The sequence below is a fragment of the Ptychodera flava genome, chromosome 9 (genome assembly GCF_041260155.1).
Source record: "Ptychodera flava strain L36383 chromosome 9, AS_Pfla_20210202, whole genome shotgun sequence".
Taxonomy (NCBI): domain Eukaryota; kingdom Metazoa; phylum Hemichordata; class Enteropneusta; family Ptychoderidae; genus Ptychodera; species Ptychodera flava.
Genome location: NC_091936.1, coordinates 31,448,501 through 31,460,814, shown reverse-complemented (window position 1 = coordinate 31,460,814; position 12,314 = coordinate 31,448,501). Strand labels below are relative to the sequence as shown.

At 39.7% G+C, this 12,314-nt stretch overlaps 1 protein-coding gene across 1 annotated transcript; it reads right to left on the bottom strand.

Annotated features, from left to right (window-relative positions):
• Positions 1–1,103: 1,103 nt before the first annotated feature.
• Positions 1,104–9,907, bottom strand: LOC139140659 (carbohydrate sulfotransferase 11-like). The gene is made up of 3 exons (XM_070710035.1): positions 9,709–9,907; positions 5,413–5,480; positions 1,104–2,587 (listed from the first exon to the last, which is right to left on the bottom strand). Exons 1-3 carry the CDS (start codon positions 9,800–9,802, stop codon positions 1,622–1,624), a joined length of 1,128 nt encoding a protein of 375 aa, XP_070566136.1. The 5' UTR covers positions 9,803–9,907; the 3' UTR covers positions 1,104–1,621.
• Between the last annotated feature and the right edge of the window lie 2,407 nt (positions 9,908–12,314).

Here is a 12,314-nt window from a genome sequence, read left to right as displayed (position 1 = left end):
ACAAGGCGGTCAGACATTGATGATCTCAGAGTCAAACTCAGCGCGGCGAACATGAATACAGTTCGATTCTCAATTAAATTCAATTCAAACGTATATTTTCACCCAATTCTCATTAATAACAGACTGCTGATGTTCAGCGGTTCGCAAGGTCGTATCTGATTGGTTGATTTTGTTTATTTACAAGAACTTAGGGTGCATACCTTCTTCGCCCTTGTCATCGTCTTTCCCAGCCCCGGGTTACCAAGACGATGGCCTATATGCTTAAACTTCTACCTAAGCAGGAACACGACGCGATGTGAGATGCCTGGTCGAACTTTCACAATTAAACTCTCACTGTTTAACTTGCTCACTTTGATCATTGGGCCAATGATATCATATCATGTGATAGTGACATAAGTAGATGGGTCAAATTGTCGAAACATGGAAATGCAGATGAAAGTGAATTTGATTTTAAAGTAAAAAAACGCAAGAGGAAGTTAAAATCTGAGTGAAAATCAAAACGAAGGAAACAAAAAATGAAAAGGCGAACACAGATGAACATGAAAATCAAAAAAATTGATTTAACTTTGAAACTGAATATCAAAATGAAAATCAGATCGAATCTTAAAATAAATAACTTTAATCTTAAAATCAGAGCAAAATAAAAAAGAAAATTGAAGCGAAAATTAATTTCATTTTGCAAACACAAGTCAAAAGCATTATGAAAAATGAAATAAATGAGAATTATTTTTATAAATCTGAGAAAAATTTGAAACTGAAATTAAACTTGAAATGAAATGAATTTAATTTCTATAGTGAAAATGCTTCTAACTTTAAAAACGAAAATCAAGATATAAAGGAAATCTAAAGTCAAAAGCGCCATGATTGAAATGAACTTGAAATGAATTAAATTATGAATGGATAATAAAGTCACAATGGAAATACAATTTAATATGATATATATATTTATATAATATTATATATGTTCTTATATTATTAATATATATATATATATACTGGTTGAGAAAATGCGCACACACTCGTCGCCACAACGCGTGTGAACTACACATGCCAAATAGTAAACTAGTATCTTTCAGATCTTTAAAGCTTTTCTCAGAAAACATTATTTTATCGGTATTTTGTCTTCCGCTATTTGTCAAGGCACCAAAACCAAGACGAAATCACAAATTTTTAGAAACCAAACAGCAAACAGAGGGCCAGACAGAAACACAGAGAAAGATAGACAGAGACAGACAACGGATATACATACTAAGTGACACGGTGTTATATAGACAAGGCTGGGGTGTGTGGTTGTGTCTATCCACAGATAGTAGCGCCCTCTACTGTCTATGGTCTATCATTGTAAAGTTGAAGTACACCTATATTCCCACTAGCTACCTATCGGCTTAGTAAACCCATATACCTAGTACCTAATGCAATGCTTACTAACCTACCTACGCACTATTTATTTGCCTACTGCCTACTACTATCTCTACTTGCATTTGAATCAATCTGTCCTTATCTGAAAGTTTGTCCGTCTGTCTCACTCTCTGTATTTGTCAATATATCCCACTACACATAGCTTTATCTATATGTACATGTAACGTACAAAAATTGTTATGTGACTTCTCTAAAATTGCCATTAAAGCTCATATGAATAGCCAAAGAGACTGAAGTCATTTCTGTACATGTCGACTATTTCAGAAAAATACCCTGATTTTTTAACACTTGAGTAGTATTTCGTCATCACCGAAGATCGTGAAGAGTTCGTTGAGTTTAGATCCCCTTCTGGAAACTTCACATAGTCGGATGCCCCGAGTTTTCGTAGGACGAAATTAGCGTCTCTGGTCAAAGTCTCGTACTTCCCGATAATATCGTACTCGATCTCGCAAGGGCGACATATCTCCTCGTAAGTCTGCCAGTGGTGATTGGCGCCAAAGCCCTGTCGATGAGTGACCAGATATTGCACAAAATCGGCAAAGGATATCGTTCCGTTGTTTCCGTCAGAGATTTTACCGCCAAACTTCCGGATCTGTTTTCCATAGGCCGAATCAATGATTGGGTCCGGAATGATTTCAAACTTGTCCCGGTACGCAGAGAGAAGCCTCTCAAGGGGGTTCCTGACGAACATCACCTTGGTGTAGGCGCGGAGTCGGAACTCCCGCTCGCGAGATTTGAAGTCAGACAGGCGTTTCATCTTGAATTTCTTCATGAACAAATTCCACGTGTCGTCATTAGTGACGTCATCTGTACTCTTGTAATGACCTTTCATCACCATCATGACTCTCCGCCAGTTCGAAGTCGCGACTTTCGGAATCGGACAGTAGAGCATTTCGAAACTGTCGTCCACGTACATTTCCGGGATCACGAATCTGTACTTCGCTCGCCGTATCACCACATCGCTTTCCTTTTCTCGGAATTTCTCCCCGGCCGCCGCGATCTCGGAGCACGATTTGTCCTCGTCGTCGCCGACGAGTGAGTGCACGTACTTGTACGCTTTCTGAGTCAAAGTGTGTTTTCTCTCGGCACACCTGCAGCGAGTCAGTGTCTTTCGCTTCCGCATGTCCTCTGAAATCGCTTGGTCTTCCTTGGTGTTGTCGAGTTCATCCTGCTCGCAAAAAAAATATAATCTGGTTAACACTTGAAGATGTATACACTTACATGTAAAATACCAATCAAGCAATAGTGTAATGTACAAGGGTGGTACTTTTTAAAAGAGATTCCAAATGCACTTCATTAGTTAAACAATCAATTTATTCAATTACTTTTTGAATATCTCGTCGTTCGATCTAGATGTAGATAATCACCAGTTTGGCAGACAGAACCTAATTCTTCATCGTCTTCGTACAAACCCTTTCTAAAGCTGATACTGTCCTATCAATTAGTAATCCCTTGTCTTAAATTCTGAGTTAGGGTAACGTCTTTATTCAGGAAACTCCAAGTCATAGGAAAATAACTAGCCTATGAATTTGGCTTTGGAAGGTTCTATTATAAATCCCTGTTCCGTTTATACTGAGTCTCTTTACCAAATCTCAATATTGACAACATTTTGAATGTTTTCAGACTTTCAGACCGCCAGACTTTCGCTTTATAGTAGACTAATAAATGGTGCCGTATTTTTTTTAATTTTTATGTTGCAAACGAAACTTTGGCACATGCAATCATCAAAATTATGGCAGAATTTGTGTAAACCTTGAGTCCCTTGTAATTCTGGAAAAATAAACTTGCATAGAGCTTCACAATATGCTTAATAAATGCGGACGCTACGACTGAGTATACCTTCGTTTCGACGTTTCCCCTTAACAACTACAGCCGCGACGCTATTTCCCGGGCCGTCTACTAGGAAGCTATAAATAGCCGTGTAGAGTAACTGTGACGTAGATTGAAAGCCTTGCCGCTCGCTTTGGGAGTAAAGCAAGCGCAACAATTGATAGCGAGGTCTTTCTTCAAGAATGATTGGTGGTTACACTTTTCCTGATTTAGCAAACGATATGTATCTTTTATTTTCATAACACCGCAGAGACGCTGCTTTAAAGTAGTTCGCGCCTCGCATGTGAAAGCTTTAAAACTTTGCTCAAACTTTCCTTGAGGAATCTTTCAACCATTCTATTTCAAAATCAAGAACAAAAATCAGGGGGTCACCGTGCAAATTTTTTTACTAGTGAAATAATAACTCAAGATTTACCGATATTTAAAATTCAAAAGGGCCACCATCCCTGTGTTAACTCTATGGAGAAAAATAAAATTTTCGAATTTCGAAAAGATAAGCCGGTGAAAAGTTTCCTTACACAAGAGCTTTAAAATGAACCCCAACAAGTGGTATATCAGAAAAGAATTGTAAAAGTTTTAGAGTCCAAATTTGTGTCCCCGGGGCGCGTTCTAATAAGCACATATGTTGCCTTCGCCCTCTAAGAATACACAGCAGTCTGTGCATGTTCGAGTCGCGAACACCTGGTCAAAAGTTTGTTATCATTAAAAGCTTACTGAAGCTTTTGACATATAATTCCCGGGAACAGGGAATTTTTTTATTGTCTATACAATACGATTTATGTTCTATTCCCAGAATCATTTTGAATTACCTTGTCAAAACATTTAATTCTACATTGTGTGTAATGTTGTTGAAGACTATTCAGCCAAACGCCATAGGATTCAAGAGTAAGTTGCTGATGACATCACGGGCCGCATAGTTATTATCTGACTCAAAAACTGCATGAACCGGATCTATTTACAACTTGATAACTTTCGGTATTTAAAAATGATCAAATTACATGTTTGAGATAGGAAATACTGTTTTTACAAAATTATGCATGAAAAATCGATAAACTGCGTAAAAGTGATTCTGCGTATTTTATGAACTGATGTAATTATTGCTTGAAGGGAGCGATAAGTGTTATCAGATCATTCAGTTTACTAGTTTCATTTAATTTCACCTTGCGGCTATGTTGAAAAGTTTCATGGAAGTGATGAAATCGACATCAGTAGACTGAAATCGACTACAATTCAATTTACGAGAAAAAGTGTATACATGCAATGCAAAGGGAGTATACGCCAGTGAGAGATATTTACGCTGTTTGGATTCCATTTGATGATGTCACGTTTCCCGGAAAGAGTCAGCAAAGCAGACATGACATGACGCACTTGCGATTCGGTCATTAACTTTGAAAAGGATTTTTTTTAAGAGGACGCCATCTACGACCTCTTGTTTGCGAAACGTGAAGCAGTCACTTGCTATTCCATTAAGATGATTGGAACTACGTTGGCATGACGTGAAAAACAGCTTTACTTGAGTAAATTATAATCGATATATAATCATCACATTCTAGTACAAATAGAGCAGAAAACATGGCATGATGAAAGAAAAACACAATAAAAATTGATTGTTTAGACTGTCTGGCTCCTGTCATAACCTGTCAACTCCCCTACAATGGCTCAAATATTCATCATTGTACGACAATTAAATTTTTCAGTTTCTCAAAAAAAAGCTCGTGTCATCTTTGCAGCAGTTCATGAACGGCGCATGTCACGTGACAATTCGTATCGGATAATTATGTGGTAAGAGACAAAAAATGTAACCCGGTGACCTAACCTACTTCCACTTTAACAGTCTTATTCGCAATCTTTAAGCATACGCACGATTTAGTCAAATTTTACTGTTTTTATATGGATCACACATCAAAATGTAAGATTAAAAAGTTCCCTTCCGATCTGGTCTACTTCCTGTGGGCATGATAACGGAATCACGCACAATTTTTTTGCCATATGACGCCGAGAAATCTCATCAGAAATAGCTGGAGAATACCATGATAAAATATTTAGTTAAAGGAGAGTACTGCATACAGGGGTAATGTTTCTGAGACCAGGAACGAAGGACTGATATGATGTACCCGAGTCCTTGCATATACATACGCCAGCAATAACCAAAGACAGACTTACCCATTCCGTAACATCTTCTGTGTCTCTGTACCTCTTGAATTTCCCCGCTTTGATCATTGAATCTATCACTGTGGAAAACAAAGCGGGTGATTAATTGTCTAATTAACAGTCAAGATTGAGAATACGCAGTGCTAAGGAGACATGCTCTGGTTGACAAGTATGACACAAACTGCCATCAAAATGTAGTGTATGATATTTCGGACCACCGTTGTGAAGTGGATATATATCAGTGTGTGTATGGTATTACTCATTAGTTATTGTCACAGGTGCTTAGTAAAAATCTGCTTTCTTCTTTTTCTGCATTTATTGGCATAACTTTAAGTAAAATTCAAGGCGGAGAGAAATTAAATTATATGGTTGTAAATGGAGACATTTATTGCATAGACAAACGTAAATCTAATTTCATTTTCAGTTAAATATAATTACGGAAAGCAACAACTCATATTAAAAACGCCGTGTTGTAAGGTCGTGGCGCAGTTAATGTATCAGTGAAGGACAATGCAAAATTAACATGTCCTATTTTATTATTGTACATTATGTGAGTTTGTTATTGAACAATAGTAATTACGGTAAGTAATTGCTAGTATGCTGCCCTTCTCTTACATCCGCAATGCAATCAAAACGGGAAAAGGCTTTCTAGATACGAAGCGTGCTTTACAAACCAAACGGAAATGTAGTCTGCCATACATCCTGGCGCTGAAACAGAGTTTGCTGTCTGTCTGCCTTCGAAATCTTTATCTTCATATTCCCTGATTTTCGCTGGCTTGAAGCCAGTAACTGTGGTAACTAATACTTACTAATCGCACAGTGTAAGTCGGCGGTTTGTCTTCACTTTGACCGGTGCGCATGTCCAACTGAGTGCTCTCTGTCGGTGATTAGTAAATCTCGACACCTTAAAACGCGCCTCGGGGACAGAAATTCGGACTCTCAAACTTATTTTTCTGATCTACCACTAGTTGGGGTTCATTTCAAAGCTCTTGGTGTAAGAAAACTTTTCAGCGTCCTATTTTTTCGACAATCGAAAATTGTATTTTTTTCTCCATAGAGTTAACATAGGGTTGACGGCCATTTTGAATTTCAAATATCTGTAAATGATTGGCGATTTGCTTCTCTAGTACCAAAATTGGCACAGTGACCTCCGATTTTTGTTATTGATTTTGAAAGAGAATGGTTGACATATTCTTTGAGGAAAGTTTTAGTAAAAGTTTAGGCCCAAGTCTTTCACTTTCGAGGCGCACACTACTACTACCTCACTGAAAGCACAATGAATTAGAACATTCGTCCCGATGGGCAATTTATTATTTTCTATACCAGGAAGAGCTAAGGGCGAAATATATCCTACTAACCAATCATGCAATGACTTTGACGCTGTCTATTTGAGCCCAGATTTTGTGTGTTCATCTGCATATCAACACCGACAACACCCGTCAATATATGTACCTATTGTGGAATAGCGACACCGTGAAAATGGGCAATTTGAATGAATGAATGAAAGACAGACAGGTGCCGCCAACTGGTAAATTTCATGAATTTCGCAAAATCATCACAAAACATGTTTTGAAGGCTGATATACCGATTTTTCTTATTTTTGACCCTGACCTAAAATTTGGAGGGGAAAGTGAGAGCTGTTCGTAACTGCCCTCCCACTGGCATACGCTGAAAATATGCCCTCCCACATGCCCACTGCCCTCCGGTATCTACAGTCTGCCCGCTCCCCACTCCCCACAACAATTCAAGCTCCCCGCTGCCCTCTCCCCACTACTGAAATTTCCCATTGCAAACTAGATGCCCACTAGGCACCCCAGAACAACGCAAAACCGTGCGAGCAGTTAGCAGTATACTTGGAACATTGCTCCCCTCTAAGTTAGGCGCTTAATTTCTCCTCAAGTTCTATCAAGCACGCCGCTTTCCCCTCTCTCTACGTATTTTCCGGTGCCCACTGTCCAAAATTTTCTCCCCGCCCGCTGAAAGTATTGAAATTTCTTCCCCGCCCACAGTAAATATCGATATTTTCTCCCCGCCCGCCGATTAGTTTTGAAATTTGCCCGCCCGCTGAAAAACTTCGCACGAACACCTTTTTGCACGAACAGCTTAGTTGGCGGCACCTGTACAGATCTTAACGTGGTAAAAAATAATGTAACAGCATTTGGAATCAATAGAAGGTCATTTTAAATAATAGACGACTTCTCATTATCACAGAGAAGATGAAATTACAGCGTTTTAATTGTACTTGGAGCATGCGTGGTCACGTATTGTTTCAACCCATACACAAGTCACAACGTGAAGGAAAGAAGCTGGAACTGACGACGAGTTTTGATGTATAACTGGAACTCGTTTATTGAATACGGAACCATGGCTAGGCCGAACGGCGCAGTCAACGATACATGAATCTGCCTGTGTGTCAGTCGGACCAAGTTAGTTTGTCCTCTGTTGAGTCTTGGTCACTCCACGGAGGAGTGACCGTGGTCCAAGTTCTCCTTAGTTTCTGAGTGAATGTCCTGTCTCGGTCACTCCACAAGAGAGTGACCGTGGTTATCGGTCCTCGAGTTCTCCTTTTTCTCTGAGTTAGTGTGTCTATTTATACAGTATATTGGCTATGTCGCACGCCAACGCCATAGAGAATATAATAAAACAATACTTTGATTTACCGACATTAGAAAGATTACAAAGTAGAAATTATCACTTGCCCGTACGTGGCTTGCTACAATTCTTTTGTTTCAAACCCACGCCATGAATACATTAAAATGATAACAACGGCTCAATATTACGATTTGTTGAAACACGATAGAACATGGGGTAGTACGCAGAATACCTCCATGAGAAAAATAAGTTACTGGGTAATTCTTTCAAATGTGTAAATGAGCGAGAGCATGTTGTCGATACTGTGCTGGTATTTCGTGGCGCCAGCATTGTTAGAGTACAAACAAAGAAACGTCAGCTTGATCACTTGCGTTCCAGAACGCTAATGTATTGTGAGCATGAAATATTACTATTCTGTGCGCCAATTTGGAAGAATATGACACACAGGTGTGATGTTGCGGTTACAAGCTCCGTACCAAGCATTTCAAAAAAGGAAAGAAAATTTCCAGTGCAAACCCTTCAGCTGCTAATTTGCAACCAGGACACAAAAGCGTTTTACAACCAATTATTTTCTAATCAATCACCCAATACTCAAGAGAGTCAACATGATAAAAGATTAAAATATTCTATCGAAGGGAAGCAGAATTTCTGAAGACTAATCGGAACGTTTTAACTTTTTCTCGCTTCAATGTCATACAGTATTTCTTTGCCTATCTTCGTTTTTTTTATTTTTTGTTTTTTTTTATGTTTTTTTGTTTCAAATATTTAAATCGTTCTCACATCACTGAGATCAGTCAACAGAGACAGGGGAGTACTGTCTAGCGTCTTATCATTGATATATCCAGTCAGAAGATACTTGCAGCTCGGCCCATGCAGTTAATACAGGGGCTGCGGCCTTTTTGAATTTCAAGTGTTGGTAGTTTCTCCAGTGCCTAACTTTGCAAGGTGACTCTTGAGTCTTATTAGTGATCACGAAAGAGTGCGATTTATCGTTCTCTTACGGAAATTTTTAGCAAAATTTTTAAGACTTTCATTTTCGTGGCGCGCGTCCAACCTCCATCGCGTCAAAAGACAAAATCAACAAACATGTGAAATAGGTCTTCGATCTGTTTTTTTGTTTTTTTGGTTTTTTTTTTTGAACTCAAATAGAGTCAAGCTGACGCCTACATCCTGGGGCATACATTTCAAGATTAAACAACAAAATTTTTCCGTCCGTTCTCGGCGTATCGGTGGTGCGGGAGGGGGTTACTGTTTCGATTTGGTCATTTCAAGACTTGAAATAAAACAATTCCATCATATCGGCTCGCCTTCGTCATGGTTGGCACTATCTGTCGTCCGCATAGTGATTATCAGGCAGCTCTGCCGTTCTCATATGTCATCTACCGATGAGAGAATAAAACAACGCGGGTGAAGCTCGTTGCTCTGTGACTTGATGAATTTTCAGTTAATGACAAGACTAGCGCCGGCGCGGTTGAGACAGGGAAAGGTAACCTCGTCAACGAATGCACAAGACAGTTACATCCCGCGGGTAAAATGTGTCAACATAATTGAGGATGAGGAAGAGAAATTGAATCAAACTATAGAGGCACATACAAAGAAAAACATAAGGGCTGACAAGCAATTAGAGAAATTTCAGATGAAAAGGACACGTGATGGATGACCAGCACAGTCGTCGCATTTTCTGCAGATACAACAATGCATTCGCGATCTGCTCACCTGCTGTTTGTTGATTGGCCAGGTAATACTGACACCAAGCGAAGAAGATCCCCACCAGGATCACGGATGCAAAACACCGTTTGAAAATGTTCATAGGAACGACTTTCACAGCCTCCTGTCGGTCGACGATTCTGAAACTGCGCACAGGCCAGGGACTAGTAGTATTTCGGCCCCCGGAACCGAAGCACGTCCATAGCCGCGAAAGGGGACGGTCGGGATCGAATGGGTGCGACCATTACGTTTGTAGGGGGTGGAGGCAGGTTGGGTGTCATCAACCTGGACAGAAAATGTAAAATGCCGGTGTTTATTGACAGTGGTATCCTGGCAGACAAACGAATTCCTGCAACATTTGTTTGCATATAAAGAGAGTAAATACGCCCAGAAAATGATGACACCTGGGTGCACTGTTTGAATACATGTCGGGTCGACCGACTGTACGCCATCATGGGTTTACGAAATTGAAATGTGTCGACCACTGTAAGAACCACATCGGATATTTCTGCAATTTCTGAATATGTTTATACCTTTTATTGTAATTTACACGTTTTATCACATTTCACTTTTCTTCTTCAACGACGTTACACGATGAAAAATCGATCACAAACTGTGCATATTGTCATTAAAATGTAAAACGCCCTTTTGTTATCAGCAAGGAATGGAAGAGGCCGAATTAAAAAGACGTTACTAAGAAAAGAAACACGATCGATGCATTGGATAGATGAAACACATTGATTGGGCCAAGGAACTTTACCACCAAAAGATCAAGGCCCAACGCACCTGGTTCAATGAACTTTGTGTAAAAAACGAGCGAGCCGCGCTTTCGTTTTGCGCGTATTTGATACATTCAACAAACAGCAGCACATTGCATTAAAACCTGCGCATGTTTCCCATCGGCGCTATGGCAACCATACCAGTGTCGACGGTTTGAACACAGTCGGATGCACGCTCCACAGAGACCCGACGGGAAACGTTTCTCATTCGAAAGTAAAATACCTACTTACAACATCAGAGCAGCTGTCAATGATAAAACACGCTGTGGGAGGTACATCTCAGTTCCATTCTTTGTGCCATGGGTAAGCTCGTATTGAGCGCTGTGCGAACAATTTAGGGCATACATTATTAATTATTACAATCGATCAGTGTGTGCCTTCATTCTAATAGGCTCAATCATTTGCTGATATTAAACCATGGCATTCCGAGAAACATGGCCCAAGTTGTCTCTTGTCACATTAGCCTAGTTGCTTTGTAATAGCCTCTAACAAGATTAGCAGTTCAACAATTGTAAGCGATCCCTTTCCATTCCATGTGATTCTTCAATTCTCTGAAATTTTGCATAATTTGAATCACAGAAGTATATATTCTTCGTTTGTAAAATTGCTGACGTCTTGTCCCCATGTAGCTAAGTCCCTCCGCATAAACTAACATTCTCAAGACATTTATACTGTTTGTTTCTTCCGTGAAATACTATTAGACACGTCCATTATCAGCTATCACACTTTCCGTAAGCAGTATAGGCTACAAGAAACACAATAAACCCAAGCTATTCAAATACGGACAATTCATGAAGGGTTGTGAATTAATTTTGAGACTTTTGAAGTGACTCTTTGAATGAAAGGTTCTAAGAGTCGGTGTTAAAGGTATACAGTCACCTGTAATCTAATTATGCCCATATATGGTCAAAGGGGCGTTCCTTGGTATTCAAAATGCCCATGTGAGGGCGCTGTTTTTAAAAAGCGGCCACCCGCTTGAAAGCTGTGATTGGTTAGATTTTTTTCTTTCCATGGTAACTGTGGCAATGTTTGAACAGGTGACGGTATACCTTAAATGAAAATCATCTGTACTAATTGAAAAGGACGATAGCTGAGTATTATTGTACTTGGGCCTCAGCCCAAGTACATTTGTTTTCATTCCGTGGGAAAAAACTCTGTAAGGTATAACCATTCCTGGCTGAGACCAGGGAGGGCAAAATGTCTTGGCTTCATCTTTCTTGGCATAATAAATGGCGTAATGATGTTAACTGAATGGAAGTGCTGCTCTCAGCCAGTCTTGAAGAAGTGAGATGTGAATATTAATGCTTCTCTATCTGAGTTTTTTGCCACAAAATCTTCTGAATATAATCAAAATGTGCATCGAAATGCAACAATTAATGCACCCTCCGTTTCCTAGGCGATGGCACGACCCTTGCTACACCCACTGGACGAGCCAAAGTGGGAGGGGTAATTTCAGTTTGGTCGAACAAGAGGGCTCGAGACCAAATTTAACATTTAAACTTGAAACATGTTTAATCGCTGACAAGATGTGCACTAGTGTTAATCGAAGTAAAATTGTGAAAAGAAAAGGTTTTATATCCCGGACACAATGAAAAACATTACGACTGAAACTGTACCCCCAGTTGAGAATAGTAATGCCCACAGCGATGGAGAACACTTATCCTTGAGCTGAGAAAACCAGACCATCATTTCGAAATAGAGCTGCAGATTCGAGAAGCTCGTTCAAAATAGCTAGGTACACCCCGTAAAGGGGTGGTTTCGAGTTTTGAGGGCAAATTTCGCCTCCTTCATATAGAAATCGTACGTTTGTTTTTCCAGGAGAACACACCATTTGAC

What these genes read in the sequence shown, in the direction of transcription:
- LOC139140659 (XM_070710035.1), bottom strand. Translation starts at nt 9,802, where the DNA reads ATGAACATTTTCAAACGGTGTTTTGCATCCGTGATCCTGGTGGGGATC. An exon ending in GGCCAATCAACAAACAGCAG is followed by an intron (nt 5,481 to 9,708) that starts GTGAGCAGATCG and finishes TGTTTTCCACAG; the next exon opens with TGATAGATTCAATGATCAAA. An exon ending in CAGAAGATGTTACGGAATGG is followed by an intron (nt 2,588 to 5,412) that starts GTAAGTCTGTCT and finishes TTTTGCGAGCAG; the next exon opens with GATGAACTCGACAACACCAA.